The following is a 19,729-nucleotide window of genomic DNA, read 5'->3' on the forward strand; positions in this document are numbered from 1 at the left end:
CAGATTCTCCAAGGGATTAAGAAGCCCTGACTTAAATCATTATTTCCTTCTGGCCATTATCTTTCTAGACTCAAGGAACAGCACCAGCTTTGGCTTTAAAAGTCTGTGGCCTTGAGACAGTTACTCTGCTCCTCTGTTTCCAAATTTGGAAAATGAAGACACCAAACCTGTGGGATTGGTGGAAGGGTTAAGTAAGAAAACTTACATGAAAAACAGCTAGTGAACTAACCACAACACACACTACCATTTATTATTAAGAATTCTATTCAGATGCAGGTGACTGCCTCCTATTAAAGCCTGTTTTAGGATGTGGTGATCAAAATTGAAATATAACTGCAAATGTTGGTAGAACATAGTTTTATATAATAGAAAGCACTACTTTGTTCTTAATCCCTTCTGGAAGAGGCATGAAATTTGTATATTATAATTTCTACAATCTTTTATTAGCTTAAAATGGCCAGGGAATGGCCAATCTCTCTGAAGTCTTTCCTGTCTTTCTGTGGCAAAGAGATTAAAGACATGGAACTTGAATCCCAGTTCTGTCTCTTACTGGTTATATGTCCTTAACGAAAGAATTTCTTTGTATTCACTTGCACTAGCGGGGCTGATAATACCCATGCCATTGTGATCTTGGGGGCATTAAATGAGATAGTACCTATCAAATGCTCACAGTGCCTGACACGTAACAAATAAGTAGTAGCTATTATCATCATTAACATGCTTACTAGCAAATGCCTCCTATAAGTAGTTGGTGGTCAATCAGTGCTAACCTTTTCTTCCAGGATATCCAGTCAGGTCAGCCCTGAACTCTTACCTGGAGCATGCTATGGTTCATCTGGTACTGCAGGATGGCCTCACAGAGGTTCCAAAATGTGTATTCTGGCCACAGAACTGGCTGGAACACCAAGCAGCAGTGGGAAGTCTGGGAAAGCAGTGGGAAGGAAGACAGTATAGTGTAATAGCATGTTGCTCAAACATATTTCTGGTCAGGATTCCAAAGGAGGAGCACGACCCAGGAGCCCAGAGTTGAGACAGCCCAGGCACCTGGAGCTGCAGCTACTGTTGCAGCCAGCCCCAATGTCCCTCATTCATGGGGAGGGGTCATCTGAGGCACCTGCGTGCAGCAAGGCAGAACTACAGCAAGACTAGAACAACATTCCCACCAGGATTTTTCTAAGAGCCAATTTTAGGACTATGAAATAACATCTGGATTATGTTATTGGCTCTTGGCCCTCAGAGGTCATCTGGGAGACATGTTGTCTGATAAAAGTCAGCAATGAGCAAATGGTAGCTGAGGCTGTTATTTTTAAGTAGCAGGGTAGCAGGGTGGTGAAGACCATGAGCTCTGGGTCCAGGCAACCTGGCTTTGGATCCTGGCTCCACCATTTACCATCCATTTGACCTGAAACGAGTTACTTAACCTCTTTGGGCCTCGGTCTCAACTGTAAAAGTGGGTAGTAAGAAAAGCTGATTTTTAGGGTATAATGAAAATTAAACAAGATAATGTACATAAAGCAGTCAGAGACTACAAAGCTGGGTGAACCCTAATAATAATCACTGATGTGAGAATTCCTTTTGAAACTTTCTTGACAGCCACTGCTTGATACCTTCAGTAGAGAAGAACTCACTGCCTCAAGAGGGCTAACTTTAGTTGTCAGACAGCTTGTTATGCTAAACCAATGTCACCTTCCCGGGAACCTCTGCCAAAGTCTCAGGTCTTCGCTCTGGAACAGGATTGTTTCTTCTTCAAAGTGACATTCTTTCAAATATTTGAAGACAAGATTACAGCTGCCTGTTATCTGTCCCCAAGGTTATAATGACTTGTTCTGGCCTTTACCAACAAACTATAAATTATAGAACAGCAGGGATTATTTCTGACTTGATTATTGCCATATTCCCAGCACACAGGAGGAACTCAGTTTTTCCTTAGGGAATAAACTGCCACCATGCCTCCCTTTCTCAGATTGCTATCCTGCACTCATTCCCTACAACATGGCATGAATTGCAGGTTGGCCACTTTTGATAAATCCTCCAGTTTACCAATGCAGTCTTTTAAAACTCAGTGTCTAGAAGTAAACTTTCCAGACACGATCTGACCTACACAATAGGCCACTGAACCATAAGCTATGCATTATTTCTTTCAATATAGCCAAAGACTGAAAAGTAGCTTCAGTAGCTAAATCTATTAAGACTATGGTCCATTAAAATTTCTGGAAGTTGCTTCAAAGCTGAGTCCCTCCAACCTCTCCTTGAACAGCCATGTGCTACTTGGGGGCCAAATTAACAGATGATGGAGATTTTCAAGCAAAGGCAAACTAACTTGGCTACAAGCTTTTGGAGGACTACTTACACTGGGGTAAGAGCTGAGCTGAGAGGCAGCAGCAGGCCCCTAAGAAAGAGTCTGTATATAGTTTATATCCCTTGTGGTCTGTGCTTGCATAGACACAGCCGCTGAATCTGAAGGAGAGAGACCCGTGACTGCAAGGCAAGATCCTAGCCCAGATGGGCTGGAGTACCTGTTGATCACCTGGGCAGCAGCCAAAGCTCTGGGACACAATGCAGAAGTCTACTGCTTTGAACAGGGACACAAGTAAAATTTCCACCACAGCTGGATAGCCTTGATTTTCCTCTAGGCACTTTAGAGAGCAAGAACCACAGAGGTGGCAGAGTCAGGGACCGAGGAGGAAGGGGCAGCAGATATTATCAGGCACAGCCTGGATGCACGTCCCCCCTCAACTCCTTCCTCTCCAATAGTTCTCTGGTATCAGCATGACTAGGAGTGGGGATGAGCCGCACTAAATCCATCCTATGGGTGCAGTTACAGTTTTCAGGCTGACACAAACACAGCAGTGGTTGCAAATTACTTACCTGCCAGAGCAAGAAGTCGCTGAGCCTCACTTCTCCAGAAGTCCGTATCAAGATGTCAGGATGAGGAGAGTGGTTGGTATAGAGGCACTTATCAAGCAGAGACTCAGAGACATCACTAAGGCAAGTAGGGAAGAGACAAAAGTAAGCACACATCTCTTTTTGGATTATTCTCCTGGTGAACTTATATATAATAAGGCTTCCCAGTTTATAGAACACTTAGCCAATATAGGCAGAGGCCCTTAACATTTAAATGAATGTATGACTTTAATCCTTACAACTACATAAAGTATTTCTATACTCATTTTATACATAAGGAAACTGAAACTCAAGAGAAGATAAATTAACTTGTCCAAAGCCATTTCACTACAGGCCTAAAACCAGATACACCCAGTAGAATGCATCCTTCACTTAAAGCATCTTGTTTTTTTATTTTATTTTTTTTAAGATTTTATTTATTTATTCCTGAGAGACACAGAGAGAGGCAGAGACACAGGCAGAGGGAGAAGCAGGCTCTCTGCAAGGAGCCCTATGTGGGACTCGATCTCGGATCCCAGGATCATGCCCTGAACTGGAGGCAGATGCTCAACCGCTGAGCCACTCAGGCATCCCTCATCTTTTGTTTTTAAAATGCATACATCTGGGGCACCTGGGTGGCTTAGTTGGTGAAGTGTCTAACTTGGGCTCAAATCATGATCTCAGTGTCCTGGAATCCAACCCCATGTCCGGCTCTGCACTCAGCCAGGAGCTGCTTCTCCCTTTCCCTCTGCCTCTCCCCACCCTGCACCTGTGTGCCCCTTCTTTCAAATAAATAAATAAATTCTTAAAAATAACAAAAATAAAATGGATATATCTGACTCTGCAATTTGATGCAATACTAATGCAACTATTTTTAATAAAGATAAATCTAGGGACCCCTGCGTGGCTCAGTGGTTGAGCGTCTGCCTTTGGCCCAGGGCATGATCCTGGAGTCCCAGGATCGAGTCCCACATAGGGGTCCCTACGCGGAGCCTGCTTCTCCCTCTGCCTATGTCTCTGCCTCTCTCTGTGTGTCTCTCATGAAAAAATAAATACAATCTTAAAAAAAAAAAAGATAAATCTAAACACATTAAGATGTCTCAGATCTAACAGTAAATGGAAAAAAAAAAAACAAGCATCAGAAAACACACAGTGCAGGGGCACCTGGGTGGCTCAGTCAATTAAGCGCCTCTTGATTGGCTCAGGTCATGATCTCAGAGTTATAGGTTTGAGCCCTGTTTTGGGCTGCACACTATGCATGGAGCCTACTTCAGAGTCACTCTCGCCTTCTCCCTCTGCCCCTCCCCAAAACCTTTAGAAAAGAAAAGAAGAAAGAAAAGCAAAAAGAAATATACAATGCAGAGGTGCCTGGGTGACTCAGTTAAGCATCCGACTCTTGGTCTCAGCTCAGGTCTTGATTGGTTTTGAGTTCAAGCCCCATGTTGAGCCCAGAGCCTAGTTAAAAAAAAAAAGAAAGAAAATATACAGTGCAGAAAACACACACACATACTCGACTACTCACATACATAAATATACATATATATAAAAAAAGAACAAAGTTTAGAAAGATGCACCATTCTCTTAATGGTGATTACTTCTGGAAGGTTGGATAAGAAGGCAAGACTAGGGCAGCCCCGGTGGTGCAGCGGTTTAGTGCCGCCTACAGCCCAGGGCATGATCCTGGAGACCCTGGATCGAGTCCCACGTCAGGCTCTCTGCATGGAGCCTGCTTCTCCCTCTGCCTCTGTCTCTCTCTCTCTGTGTCTCTATGAATAAATAAATAAAATCTTAAAAAAAAAAAAGAAGGAAAGACTATCTCTTTTTTAGTTTATGTACTGCTTTACTGTTTGAATTTATTATAATGAATATTTTTTTAAAAGCTTTATTTATTTATTATTTGAGAAAGACAGAAAGAGGGAGAAAGAGAATCTCAAGCAGACTCCCTTCTGAGTGCAGAGCCTGACCCAGGGCTCGATCCCACAACCTCGAGATCATGACCTGAGCCAAAATCAAGAGTCAGCCACTTAACTGACTGGGCAACCCAGGCATTCCTAAATAACACTTTTAAAAATTTTAAGTCATATGGACCATGAAACACTGTAAAAAATCCACATTACTCAGGACTTTTAAAAACAGAAAAATGATCAGCTCTCTTGTGTCTGTTAAGAGCTACTTTCCCAAGCAGATGGACTTTAGAAAGGAGATGGAATGGCAGAGAATGGGAACTCCCACCATTTATCTGAAGTAAAACACTCCTATCCACAGAAAGAAGGTATGAGTAAGGCTAGTGTCTGTTGGTTCTAAGAACATTGTTTACCTGTCCTACTAAGCACCAAGAGGCAGAATTTGGAATCTCCAAGTGGCAAGACTTGTATCTTGGGAAGGGTCTAGAAGATAAAATTTCTTGGTGGGAAGGTTCTTCCAGGAGCACAGTTTAAAAAGCAGTGAGATGGGCTGAGGGTCGTTTTTTTTCTTTTTTTTTTTTAAGATTTATTTATTTATTTGAGAGAGAAAGAGAGTGACCATGAGTTGGGGGGAGTGGCAGAGGGACAGGGAGAGAGAGAATCTCAAGCAGACTCCCTGCTGAGCATGTAGTCCGACTTGGGGCTTCATCAGGACCCCAAGATCATGACGTGAGCCGAAATAAATAGTTGGAGGTTCAATTGACTGAGTCACCCAGGTGCCCTGGGGCTGAGTATTTAAAATGAGAGTCTAACTTTGAGTAAGTTACTCCATCTCTTAGTCCTCTTTTTGCAAATCACAGAGAGAGCTTTATTTTTTGTACCATCACATGGGAAACAACATTCACTTATGAATTGTAAGACGTAGGACTCTATTTCTTGTCTTGGTAGCATGGTCTTAATTCTCTAAGAATTCTGAGATCCTATACAATCAATATAATTTCTCAGCTCTCTTATCTTTAAAATGGGCACATTTGACCTATCTACCTATATGTTACTGTGAGGATCAAATCAAATGAAGTAATGGGGGCTCCTGGGTGGCTCAGCTGGTTAAGCATCTGACTCTTGGGATCCCTGGGTGGCGCAGCAGTTTAGCGCCTGCCTTTGGCCCAGGGCACGATCCTGGAGACCCGGGATGGAATCCCACATCGGGCTCCCGGTGCATGGAGCCTGCTTCTCTCTCTGCCTATGTCTCTGCCCCCCCCCCTCTGTGTCTATCATAAATAAATAAAAAATTAAAAAAAGGGATCCCTGGGTGGCGCAGGGGTTTGGCGCCTGCCTTTGGCCCAGGGCGCGATCCTGGAGACCCGGGATCAAATCCCACATCGGGCTCCCGGTGCATGGAGCCTGCTTCTCCCTCTGCCTGTGTCTCTGCCTCTCTCTCTCTCTGTGTGTGTCTCTCATAAATAAAAAAAAAATAAAAATAAAAATTAAATTAAATTAAAAAAAAATTAAAAAAAAAAAAAAGCATCTGACTCTTGATTTCGGCTCAGTTCATGATCTCAGGATTTTGAGTTTGATCCTGTGTCAGGCTCCATGCTAGGTGTGGAACCTGCTTAAGATCTCTCTCTCCCTCTGCCCCACCTCCTAAAAAAAACCAAAAACAAATGAAGTAACAGATTTGAGTGTATCTTAGGAACTAATTATAAAGTACTATGTAGGGTTGCCTAGGTGGCTCAGTCGATTAAGTGTCTACCTTCAGCTCTGGTCATGATCCCAGGGTCCTGGGATTGAGCCCCCCATTGGGCTCCTCACTCAATGGAGAGCCTACTTCTTCCTTCTCCTCTCTGCCTCCCCCTGCTTGTGCTCTGTCAAATAAATAAGTAAAATCTCTAAAAAAAAAAAAAAAAAAAAAAGTGCTATGTAAATTAAGAAGAAAAAATGTTATTTCCATTTCCACAACTCTGCTGTGTAACTTTGGATCCCCACTTAAGCTTTCTGAGTTTCAAATGTGTCTGCCAAAGGTTTGTTCCACCTACTTTAGGCAATGGGCAGAATTCTTATTCAAAATGAGGTAAACTCTGGGGAAGGGGGGGGGAAGGAGATAAAACTGACAAAATGAAAATAGAACACCTGTGCTATGGCCAACAAAAACCCATCATGGCATTAGCCGTCTACATGAAGACCTTTAAGAAATAATTTTTTTTTTAAGTAATCTCTACACCCAAAATTGGGCTTGAACCTACAACCCCGAGATCAAGAGTCTCATGCTCTACCAACTGAGCCAACATATGGCCCAAGAAATAATTTCTATTATTTCTAAATAAAAGTAAAATACCAACTTTCACCTATAAAATTAGAGTAGGTTACTATTTTATTTGGCAAAAATAAGGTGAAATGGACACATCCAGACCCACATCCTAAGATAACAATCCAGAATTTTGACCAGAATTAAGTTTATATATTTCAATTGTAGCATTATTTGTAATAGAGAAACTGGAAACAGCCTACATAACCAACAACTTGAATAGTTAAGTCAATTAAAGCAAGATATATTCTGCAGCCATTAAAAATAATGATATGACAAATTACAAAAAAAATAAGGCATGGCAAAGTGCTCATATTATAGCATCAAGTGAAAAATGTATGATCCAGGTTGTAAAGTGTTCAGAGTGTGATTTGTTTTGTTATAAGTATTTATATCATTATTGGCTTTGTGTTGTTTTTTTTTTAAGATTTTATTTATTTATTCATAGATGCAGAGAGAGAGAGGCAGAGACACAGGCAGAGGGAGAAGCAGGCTCCATGCAGGGAGCCCGATGCAGGACTCGATCCCGGGTCTCCAGGATCACACCCCAGGCTGCAGGTGGCCCCAAACTGCTGCACCACCGGGGCTGCCCGGCTTTGTGTTTTAAAAAGATGACTCTGGCTGAACGTCGAACCACAACCGATCACTACTTTTGTCAGCACCGGCTTGTGCCCTGCGCATCCATTACTGTAGCAACCAGCACCATGGATTACTTATGTGTGTACATGAAACAGACTGTGAGCCGCATGAAGACAAGCCCCATGACACATTCATCTCTGTATTCTCACATAGGACCTTCTTGGGACAGAGAAAGACTTGATACAGGTTTGAATAAATGAACCAAGGAATGAATCATTGAAAAGAGATCTCAGAAATAAATACATGTTGGTTTTCTGAATGTGAGGAACTTATAAGCTAATACAGTTTTTGACAACGTGCTTCCAAACAATCTGGAACCCAAATACAGGTAACAGACATGGTCACAACTTGATGGGAAAAACCAATTCAGTTGATTAAACTCACACACATGTATTTAAGCAAACAGAAAGGGCTAGAAAGACACACTTAAAATCAAAGTGTTACCAAGAGTGTTGTTGATCCTGGAAGATCTAAATTTTCATCTTTATGTATCCAGTAGCTTGCAAATCCTCTCTGATGAACATGTGTGACCTTTTTAAAAGTATGTGCATAGTGGGGCTCTGATTAGCCCAGTCTGAGTAGAACATCAACCTTCCTAAGCTTGCAGCCTCCTTACCTGAGGGACCCTGCCCCACCCACACCATGTCCGCTTGACTAATCTCACATTTGCGTAAATTCCTAAGCCATGCAGGGCAAAGAAAATGAATTCGGGAAAACTTGCTGAGCAAGAAGGTGAAGGTAAAGGTCAATGGTTGTTGTGGTGGTATGAGAATCAAGTACACTGAACTAAGAGGCAAGATCAGAGTCCTAGTCCTAGGCATGAAGGCACAGAAATCTACTTGCTAAAAGCTGGCTTTCTTTTCAGCGTAAACATTTGTCTCTTTAAGTGAAACATTAACTGGAAAGCACAATAATACTGTGAACTATGAAATCACTCCAAAGGTCAAGAATTAGAAAATCACAATAACCTATAGTACTCATATAACCCCCTTTGTCTTCTATCTCTCATCTTCCTGTTTGCCCCCCCACTGACTTAACCAGCATCTTAATTTCTTGCCCAACAGTTCATTATCAACCTACAGCTTAACTGACTTCGCTATAGTATTTGACACTCTGCTCCCCATCAATGCCTGCATCCTCCCAACCTGCACCAGCAAATTCCCCTTTTCTATTGGCTTCTGTAATACTGACTGCCTGGTTTTCTTCCTGCCTTCCCACCTTTTTCCTTAAGGTTCTTTCTCCTCTACCCAGCCAGCAGAATTTAAGAGTTTCTTAAAACTCGATCCTCGGCCCTCGCCCCTTCTCAACCCAGACTCTCTTCAATGTCCTCACACCCTCTTTGCTTTGGTTACCAACTACTCAAATGACCCCCATGCTGATATGTCCAGTCCCACCTCTCCTCACAACTGCTGACCTGATATCTATTTTAAACCTCTACAGTATATTCCAAATTAAACTGCTGAACTTCCTCCTCAAACTGAATCCTCCCTCAGGGTTCCTGGGCACAGGGAAAGGCACCACTATGCACTGTTTTGGAAGTCAAAAACCCAGGAGTCACTCATAATCATAACACAGTCCTTTCCCAGACTTAGCCCATCAAGGCCTCTTGATTTTATCTACTTCCTAACACCTTTTCTGCTTATTTAATCCCATTTTCAGAGCAACTTTCTGATTTTTAATTTAGTTTCCCAGGTAAATAAAATTATGCCCAAGAAGGAAATCAGACAAATTCCTGAGTCCCAAGGTCCTAGACGACAGGAAAAGGACGAGCACTCTGAAATCAGCTCTAGAGATGAGTTATCTCTAGTGCTCACTAACAGAATGGCCTAGGGAAAGCCACCCTAACACTCAGCTCAGTTTTCTCATCTATAAAACGGAGAAAACACATGAACCTCTCACAAATGAGATCAATAACTGAATAAAATACAGAACATAACATATTGCCTGGTACTTATTTTTGCTGGTACTTTACTCTTTCTATTATTAGTTTATTAATATTATTACCAAATGTTACACTAACATGTAACATGAAGGGACCGAGTGGCTAGATGGCTTCCAAAGTCTCTCCCCCTCTAATAGGATTCCACATGCTGCTTATAATGAATACTTCTTTAAAAAAATACCTGAAATCTTGCATGAAACTGTGATACAAAAGACCTAAAGGACTATACCCTCAACAAGCCACATTCCTAAAAAATCATTCTAGGAAAAACACTGCTAAAGGGCAGGAGGTCATCTTTATTTTTTTTAAAGATTTTACTTTTTAAGTAATCTCTACATCTAACATGGGGCTCAAACTCATATACCTGTGATCAAGAGTCACATGCTCCACTGACTGAGCCAGCCAGGTGCCCCATTGAGGACATTTTTTTTTTTTCAAGGTTTTATTTACTTATTTAAGAGAGAGCATGCACAAGCAAAGGGGGAGGCAGAGGGAGAGACAGAAGGAGAACCAGACTCCCCACTGAGCATAGAACTCAACATGGGGCTCGATCCCAGGACTCTGAGAACATAACCCGAGCAAAAGTCAGATGCTTACCTGACTGAGCCACCCAGGCACCTGGAGGGCATCCTTTAAAAAAAAAAAAAAAAATTATGGGCACCTGGGTGGCTCAGTCAGTTGAGCATCTGCCTTTGGCTCAAGTCGTGATCTTGGAGTCCTGGGATCTGGCCCCGAGTTGGGCTCCCTGCTTGGAGGGGAGTCTCCTTCTCCTTCTCCATCTGCCCCTCTACACTGCTCATTCTCTCTCTCAAACAAATAAGACATCTTAAAAAATTTTTAGCACTTGGCTCGCTCCGTCAATGGAGCATGAGACTCTTATTCTTAGGGTCATAAGTTCTGGCCTCATGTTTGGTGTAGAGATTACTTAAAAATAAAATATTTTTAAAAAATTAATTCCAATATAGTTAACATACAGTATTGTATGAGTTTCAGGTGTTAAGGACATTATTTTTTAGTGAGTGCCACAGCCTTGCTACCTGCTACACCATTTTTCTGGGGCTTCTTGGGGTGTGGTAAACACAGAAATTCTGAAGCAGGCTATAATAAGCCTATCCTAAGCTCTCTCTGGGAAGAATCATGCCCCTAAATCTGTCTACATGCATCTGTGATGGGACTTCTGGCCCAAGTACAAGGCTTAGGAGGTATACACCTGGTCCCTATCGGTTACCATGATAAACAACTAGTGATACCTGGGATCCAGCAGGCCCTGCTCCACTCCCCAGGCCATCTCTCTCACAGCATTACTGATCTCATGACGGGATGTGTAAGCAAAGCAGACATTTAGGAAACACCTAAGAAGGTAAGAAGAGAGTCATTTAGCAGACAGGGACTAAAGATTGTGGAGTCACAGCTTACAGAGTACAGCTTCCACGGAAGAACACACACACACACACACACCCAAATGTGAATCATAGACATCTCTGAAAGGTAAGATAATGAATTCTTTGCATTTTCCAACTTTTCTTAGAATAGACACATTATTTGTTTTGTAATAGGATGAACCCTAATTGACCCTTTTACCCCCTAACCCTGTCCTTCTGTGGCCAAACAGCTTTTAGAGGATATGAATCCACTGTGATATTAGCACAAAGTAGAACAGGAAGGAAACTTGATGAAATCCAATCCACTGCCAAATACATATTATATTCCAAAGGCACATATAATGAAGTTTGGACTATTGAACGCTGTTTGCCTCTGCATCTGCATGATATCCCAATGTCAGCCTCTCCACAGGTTAAAGGAGTGGGACAGAAAAAGAACTTCTCAAAGGATCTGTCTTCAAGGACAGAATATATATTATAATGTAGAGTATCAGGCAAGTCCTAGAGAACTCTGATCCAGAGCTCAAGGCCACATCCATAGCTTACCCACCCTAAATGCTCATTTCCACCCTATCCTCTGTCGAGTAAAATAATAATAATGATGATTATATATATATATATATATATATATGCATATGCATCTATCATGGGGGGTAGGCACATAGAGGAGGAGGATGAAAAACTGTATGTATAAGTACACACACATTTAACAAGTTATTAAGAACCATCTCTTGTCTGCCCTGATGATAGAGGAAGTCTCTAAACATCCCAAACCTCTCCTTGTCTTTTGTACCAAATGCAGACCAAGACCCCATATGCAGAGAGGCCCCACATGTCTCCCTCGAGCTAGCAAGGAGTCAAAGACTGCTACAGGTCACTAAGGGGAAATGTGAACACTTACTTGTTATAGTGCTTGGTGGCCCGCACTGCTTGTGCAATCAGCTCCTGGAGATCCAAGGGCAACAAATGTAGATCACCTAGGACCCGGATACACACTCCGTGCTTCTGCAGTTTCTCCCTGATCAGGAAAAGGAGGCAGGGTTGGGACAGAGAGCCTGTGGAGCTGGAGAACTACTACCACTCCACTCCCAGGTCCTGAGTGCTTCCCTGTGTGTCAGGCACTGTCCCATGTGCGGTGTTTCACCATGTCCCCTCAATGATTCTGGCCAGAGCCTGCCACATTCCCCATTCTCTAGCAAGAAACTGAAGCTCGGACAGGACAGCCAGACAGACTGCCCAAGGTCATACAGCCATCAAGGGCGGTATCAGAACTGAAACCCAGGTCTGCCTGATTTTGAGAACCTGAAACTCTTTACCACTTCCATTACACCACTTCATGCGTCCTTGTCGGCAAGTCACACTTGATATATCCTGTCCCATTTTGACAAGTGAAAAACTCAAGGGCAGGAGCTATATTATTCGTTACTTCTGTACCTTCTGGTAAAATATGTCAGTAACAGCATCATCTCACATTAATTTTGTTTACTAAGTGCCAGACACTGGTCTAAGTGCTTTACATGCATCAACATGTTCCATCCTTACACCAGCCTTTGAGGCAGATACCATTATCATTCCACTTTTACAGATGAGGAAACTGAGGCACAGGGAGATTAGGTAATTTGCTCAACATCAGGTGGCTGGTGAGTGGAAAGCTGAATTTGAACCTAGGGAGTCTGGTTCCAGAGCCTGTCCTCTTCATCATGGCATTTATCTGCTTTCATACAGTAATCCCAAACTCTGCACAGCAGGCACGAATTCAGTTGTCCAACTAGCTTCTCTCACCTGGGGAAGCTATAGAGAAACTCAATGACTAGTGTTTGGAAGATGGGAATTTAATAACAAGAAATATCCTTGTAGGCTGGGGTATTAGGCAAGTCCTGGAGATCCCTGATCTAGAGTGCAAGGCCACATCCACAGCTGATCCACTCTGTAACCCATATCACTTTTCTTCCAGAGGAACCAAGATCTAACCACCTGTTTTTGAGAATCCAATGAAGCTGTTATAGTAGACATACGTATAGGGATTAAGGTAAAACCAGAATGAAAATAGCTAGATTCAAGTCCTAGAGCCAGCACCTACTAGCCGACTTTGTATAACACTTAGCCTCTCTGAGCCTCAGTTTCCCTCACCCTGTGAACTGGGGGTGATAACCATCCCTGTGTTGAGTGAACTAAAGTACATGAAAGTGCTTATTCTCAGACAACAGGCAGGTTACTTGAGTGGTGTCTATAGGGAAGGAGAGGCAAAAGCCCTGGTGAGGAGTGAGGAGATCTGGGTTACCAACCTGGGTTTGCTATGAGCTTGCTGTGTAACCACGGGCACACCTTTCACTTCTAATCACTATGGCTGTTTCCCAACTGATGAAACTGAACCAGGACAGCAGTTTTCCAGCCTTCCTTTAGCCAAGAACTCTTTCTTTAAAACACATGTTAAACAGAAGCCCAATATATAAAATAGGCAAATGCCAACGAGCACCTGATACCCCATTCCCTCTGGCTTCTTTGCACACCCACTCCATAGAACTCTGAGGTTCTGCGGCACATTGTTGGAAAACCAATGTTAAGATTTCTTCTTGGGGACACCTGGGTGGCTCAGCCTGCTTCTCCTCCCTCTGTCGTGTCTCTGCCTCTAGGTCTCTGATAAATAAATAAAATCTTAAAAAAATAAAAAGATTTCTTCTTATTCTGTCCAGGACTTTAGAACTGAAGACTCTTTTCTCTACTGCTAACTGGTTCGAGCAATCTCAGTAGCACCTCTACTGCTATGCATTTTGATCTTTCAGGAACTGTAAGACTACCTCCTGTCTTTCAGACTACAAAGTAGTAGACAACAGCTCAGCTCTGGAGTTGGAAAGATCTTGTACCCAAGAGACGACCTAAACTTCTCTGGTTTTCACTTTCCTCCTCTCTACAACTGGGATAATAATCTATTTCTCACAAGATAATGTGAATGAAATTAAATATATTAAAAGAAATGAAATGTATTAAATGAAAATACATGTTAGGCTCAGGGCCTGACACATAGTATAAGCACTTTAAAAAGGTGAGATCCGTGTGAAGTACAGAAGAACTTGAACATCTGGAAAGTGCCTCCAACACGTCCAACCCCAGCCCTTGGGTGGGAACCCTGCTGGGGACCAGGAAGCAAGGTCTGTGGCCAAGTCTTATTTATCCTACATAAACCAAGAGAAACCTAGCTACCCTCCCTCCCCAACCACCAAATCCACAAGGGGACAGAAATGACAAAACTGTTCTAGGCCCAGCTCCACTAGTACTCTAGGTCCTCTGTTCTCTCTGGTCCCATACCCTGGGTCCTGGTATGGGGAGGAGCTGGGCAGAAAAATGGTTGTAATGAAGAGTCCGGGGCAGTCCCAGCTGGAGAGGTTTCTATGCTTTGAAGCAAATAATCTCCATCAAACTTCCTCTTTGTCCCTTTCTGGCATTGCTCCCTAAGTTAAGCTTAAACTTAGTGATAGTTAAGAATAATACTGACTCTTCCCCCGTAAAGGCCTCTTACACATCATCCTGTCCCTTCCAAGAGAATATGCAGAGCAATACAGCAACTTTTTAAGGGATAACTGCATGGCAGAAAAGGACTTCTTCAATGTTTCTCTCATGCTACACCCCTATCACAGTATATTGGTCATGGGGTAAGATACCTGACCTAAGGTGGGCTATTAATTAAGGGCTTTAGTTCATTCAGGGATGCTCTCTTGAAACAGAGAAAGGTGGAATATAGAGGTAGGAAAAGGCCCTATCTAACAGATTTCAATTCCTAGATTCAGTTTTGCTTGAGGCTGGTTATACTTGTCCTTGAATTCTGTGAAATACCTTTACGTGCTCAGATTAATGCCCCCTTAAAAAGGGGGAGGAGAAAAACTAGCTTGCCATAGTTTCCATCAAAGAGAGCTAACATTAAAAGGGTTTAGAGTTCCTTAAGCTTCAGATAAGAGAGTTGAGGGTTAGTGCAGGGCTGGAGGTGGAGTTAAGAAATACTACCCCCTCTGATAGAATCTTACTGTTCTTCCATCAAGCGGCTGAACTTCTGCCGGGCCAGATCCATCAGCCCGTCTACCTCACTCTTGGAGCGTTTGAAGTTCTCAATGCTGAATGCGTAGACTGTCACCTCTAGGATGCCCAGGTTCAAACACCATCGCAGAGTCTGAGAGGGAAAAACTGCCTCTTACTTAGTCACAAAAAAGAAGCTGGGATCAACAAACCTAAAGACCTCCTCAGAGTATTCGAGAGAGCCCCACATCTTCTCATTCAAGGCAAAAATATATATATATCATTGCCCTGGCATCAGGCCACGTTCTTGTGTTGGGAAGCTGAGATCCACCCAGACCATATTGCCATTCCTCTTAGAGTTAGCTTCACAGCAACAGACAATATTCCATTCTTGTTGTTAAATTTAACATTCTCCAACTTGCAGCATGCATTAAAAGCATAAAAAGCCCTTGATCTTTGCTTAGAGTGATGACCCAAGTTGTCTGGCACTTTTCCCAGTTTGAAAAGGCTGCAGGCAAACCAGATAGATAGTCACCCTACCTTTGCTCCAGAAATGTCACTTAAAAGAATTTATTCTAATATGGAACTATTTGTAAGATCTAATAATAATGAAATAGCTAAACAAATGATGTCAGATCCTTATAATAAAATATTCTACAGGGATTAAAACATACAGTTAGAAAAGCTACATATCAACCTAGAAAAAGACTTGCCAAAATATCACGTAAAATAAGGTTACTGAAGATATAGGTGTAATTTGATAAATGTTAAGTCATGCAGAACATACTCAGGGACCGGGGTGAGGCAAAGAAAACTATAAACTGCTGATTTACTAAGATTGTAAGAGAAGTCAATTTTGTTCTTATTTCTAATATTCTGTGATGATTCACTATTTAACTTAATCTCTGTTAATGTTGATATGAGAACTATAGCAAGCAAATAAGTGACAAAGCAAAAAGCTATTAAAAAAATACTCTCAAACCATAGTGAAGTCAGGGCCTAATTTTGTAGCTATAGCCCAATTCTCCATAGACTGTTCCCATTGGCTTCTGCCACCCACACTCACCTCAGCCAGCTTGTTGAAGCCCTGCGAGTGGCCTTCCTGTCGCTCCACTTGGCACTTCTTGGCATAGCGACGGTTTCCATCCATTATAAAAGCGATGTGTTTGGGCATTGGGCCCGCCTGTGAAGTAAGAAGACAAACAATACACACAGGGAGACACAAAACCCAAAGCTAATAGGCTCGAGTTAGATGATAAAAGCCCCCTGAGGAATGGAACTGGGTATTTTTAGCTTTTGGCTCAATAAATGGGTATTAAGTGTTTTTACTTATTTATATATGCTTATTTACATTGAGTACTTACTACATGCCTAATACTATGCTAGGTTTTTTATACTTCAATTCAGTTTTCTTTATTCATACAAACCTCAAGTAAATAGTATTATCTTCATTTCATAGGTGAAAACACAGGCTCAGAGAGGTCAAGTGACTTGCATAAGTCACACAGCTAAGAAAAGACAAAGTGGTCATTCAAACTGAAGACTATGCTTTCAGAGTTCATCTTTCAACCATATGTGCTGGCCCCCCACTTTGATTTCATGAATCTCCAACTGGAAGGCACAGGAATGATACTGATGGCTGTGGCCCCGTGGCAAGGATATCCTCCACAGAAAAGAGGAATCCATTCTATCCAACTGCTGCCACACAGGAACAGGGGCCCAATGTTGTTGCTCTTCTAATTACTCAAGAGAAGCCAAGCATTGAGAGTTTCATCAAAATGTAAATGTCATGAACCATTCCAAAGCAAACAAAAAAGACATTTTGGGGACCAACAAAACTTATCTTCCTTAGAGCAGCCTTTTGTTGTCTATCACAGCAAAAATTCACTCCTGAGCCTAATTTCCCTCACTGGAGGGCCTCTTCACTGACTGCATCCCCCTCACCTCTCCAACATTTTCAGCTTTTGTCCTGCATGTGTACTCTTAAAAAAAAAAAAAAAAAAAAAAAAAATCCAGTAAAATCATGCAGCTTGTTCTTCCCAACACATGACTGCAGTGGTTCCCTGAGAAGACGCCTTCTATTTCCTGGCCTGCCTGAGATCACTTGGCATTTGTGTGTGAATGTGTGTGGGGGGTGGGGTATAAGGCTTGCTGACTCATAGATTCACTTCTACCCACTGCTTGACAGACTGTAGTTGAAAGACACAATCAGGCTGACTCTCTTCAATCTGAAACCTGTTATATACAGAAAATATAACACTGTTGTGATTCCTAGATAAGAGTGGAGGCAAGATCTGCGGATGTAAAAAGTAGGAAATCGAATGACTGGAATCTTCTGACAGCTGAAAACAGCCCCAATAATAGCAGTAATTAAGAACTGCTAGACCCTGCTCTTTTTGATGTATCATATAAAGTCACATGGTTTATAAAAGATAAAGAGACTTTCATTCTGTTTGTCTCTCTCTAAAGCCCAAACTCTTAACTATTATGCTATACTGCCACATCAGGGAAAGATTAGCCCATCTAAATCCAAAAGAAAAAAGGAAAAACAGATTAAAGTTCCAAGTAACAAATTTCAGCTCCCTATAAGAAAGACCTAACAGTCGATGTTGCCCAATGATATTGAGAGGTCCTGGGGTTCCTGAAAATGTGAAAGTTAGGACAATAATCTGCCAGAAATGTAGACCTGGAAGCTACCTTGCAATTCATTGACTTGCTGGTTCCATTGTTAAAGTCCACCTAACACCATGGGTCACTCAATTTTAATAATAGGTTTTGACACAAGATTGCCCAACTAACCAGGAGGCTCACCTTTATAATGTTGGCACAGAACCGCTCCCAAAGTGACAGCTCTCCTTCCTTGATCCATGACATAGCTCCTGCCCTGGCAGAAGATGATCCGAGAACAATAAGACACCAGCCAGGTAACCTCGGATGAACAAGAAAGAGACTAAATCACCAGAGCTTGCAAAAAGCTTCGGATGACTTTGTAGAGATTTATCCGGAGGACTGTGGAAAGTAGCTAGTAGTAAGTAGGATCCAAAGACACCGGCCTAAGCCTCGAATTCTTTCCCATCCAGAGCTGATAAGCCATGAGACTTCGGAGCAGAGGTCCTTCCTTGATTTTGGCTTGGTGGACTTCGCTTCTATCCCCTCTTCCTCGGTATCTGCACTGACTTTTCCTGAACATCCAACGTGCTTCCTGCCACATCACAGCGCCCACATCCTGATCCCTCCCGGCTTCTTCTTTCTTCATCTTCGCCGAGACTCCGTTTCCCCTTCTGCGCTCCGACACACTAATCCCTTCAGGTGTCGCCCCCATCACCTGCAACCTCGGTGGTCTCCCAGTTATTTACTCCCTCACTCATCTCTTCCACTGTCCCCTCTGCTTCTCTCACAGCCGCCTTCCCGCCCAGTCACCACTCACCTTTAGCTCACCGCTTGAACACGGCACGAGCCCCGCACCGCCCGGCGCCCTTCAACCGCCCCACTTCCTCACGACGTGGCGCTGGAAGAACACGTCATCGTTGGGCGCTGGGACACGCCCCCGTCACCTAATGGGCGGGACTCCACCCTGCGCCTGCGTGCTGGGAGGAGGGGCGGTGCCAACGTTCCGGGCGAAATTCGCACTCCCGAGAGCCGGGGAGGGCTGTTGGGGCGGAGGGAGGGCCCTGCGGGAGAGCCGCGCTCACGTGACGGGGGGCGTGGACGGGCGTGCGGGCTCCGGGACACGTGCTGGGGACCCGGCCTGGGGGACCTGATCACCTGGGGGAGCTGGGAGATCTGCAGATCAGGGTTGGGAGGCCCCGCGCGGGCTACCCCGTAATAGAGCGCGAATTCCGGGATCCCCAGGACGAAGCACAACTTTTCAGCAGCTAGTGGCAGGTTAGGACTGTTGCGAAATGGAGTTGGGCGATGCCCTACTAGCTGGAACGCCTGAGAACTGGGCGATGGAGTCCTGGCTCAAGACTTTGAAATTCTGTATTTACTGTTTGCAGTTTTCTTTAGTGAATTTGATCCTTTGGTAAATTCTTAGCCCTAGTCAGTCTCACGGACGCGCTTCCTATCAATCCATTTTGTGCTGATTTAAGGCACTCCTATTTTAGGATTTTCAGATTCTCACGACCTACCCAGAGCAACTCAGAATGGGATTGAGCCTGGAAAGGGCTCTGCTCTTGAGAATGACTGAGAAAATAACTGGAAGGCCATTGTTAACCCTCATAGAAAAATCAAAGGCATTAAGCTCTGTGCCAAACCTTTAAGGAAAATGGAGGCACTCAAAAAGAAACTTAAGAGTTCAATTTTCTCAAAATTAAAAAAGGAAAAAAAAAATCAACCTTACAATTTCTAAAGAACCTTCTTGTAGTTTCTCTTTGGAATTGTATTTTCATCAAGGAAACAAGGAAGAGTTATTACACTGGTAACTCCCAGCTCATCATGTGTCTCATGACAAGGGTTACTTTTAACAAACATGATCAAAGAAAGCCCTAAAGATGAGTAACCCACCCATGAATAGTCTTAAGCTTTTCCATCCTTCCTGCTTTGCACCCTGGGAATTAAGTTTCAGCCCAGTTGATTATTTCCAATTTTGCAGGAAGACCACTTTCGCCCTGGCCCTTTAGTAGTTTGCTTTTAGAAGCTTCTTCCATGGTCAGCTTTGACTTTT

General features: G+C 43.0%; 1 protein-coding gene across 6 annotated transcripts in view; it reads right to left on the minus strand.

Annotated features, from left to right (window-relative positions):
• DHDDS (dehydrodolichyl diphosphate synthase subunit) overlaps positions 1 to 18,744 on the minus strand; it is a 32,435-nt gene extending 13,691 nt beyond the window's left edge. For 3 of the 6 annotated variants that reach the window (XM_072750669.1, XM_072750671.1, XM_072750670.1), the window contains exons 1-9: positions 18,491 to 18,619; positions 17,875 to 17,992; positions 16,130 to 16,246; positions 15,075 to 15,217; positions 11,957 to 12,073; positions 10,924 to 11,025; positions 10,271 to 10,303; positions 2,869 to 2,983; positions 815 to 922 (exon numbers count right to left, since the gene is read on the minus strand). In XM_072750669.1, the coding sequence (XP_072606770.1) occupies positions 815 to 922; positions 2,869 to 2,983; positions 10,271 to 10,303; positions 10,924 to 11,025; positions 11,957 to 12,073; positions 15,075 to 15,217; positions 16,130 to 16,246; positions 17,875 to 17,937 (798 nt within the window). In that variant the 5' untranslated portion in view covers positions 17,938 to 17,992; positions 18,491 to 18,619. Of the gene's footprint in view, positions 1 to 814; positions 923 to 2,868; positions 2,984 to 10,270; positions 10,304 to 10,923; positions 11,026 to 11,956; positions 12,074 to 15,074; positions 15,218 to 16,129; positions 16,247 to 17,874; positions 17,993 to 18,490 lie in introns of all 6 variants that reach the window. The other 3 variants (XM_072750672.1, XM_072750674.1, XM_072750673.1) reach the window with 1 other exon arrangement.
• Between the last annotated feature and the right edge of the window lie 985 nt (positions 18,745 to 19,729).

Source organism: Vulpes vulpes, chromosome 2 (assembly GCF_048418805.1).
Source record: "Vulpes vulpes isolate BD-2025 chromosome 2, VulVul3, whole genome shotgun sequence".
In the NCBI taxonomy this organism is placed as follows: domain Eukaryota; kingdom Metazoa; phylum Chordata; class Mammalia; order Carnivora; family Canidae; genus Vulpes; species Vulpes vulpes.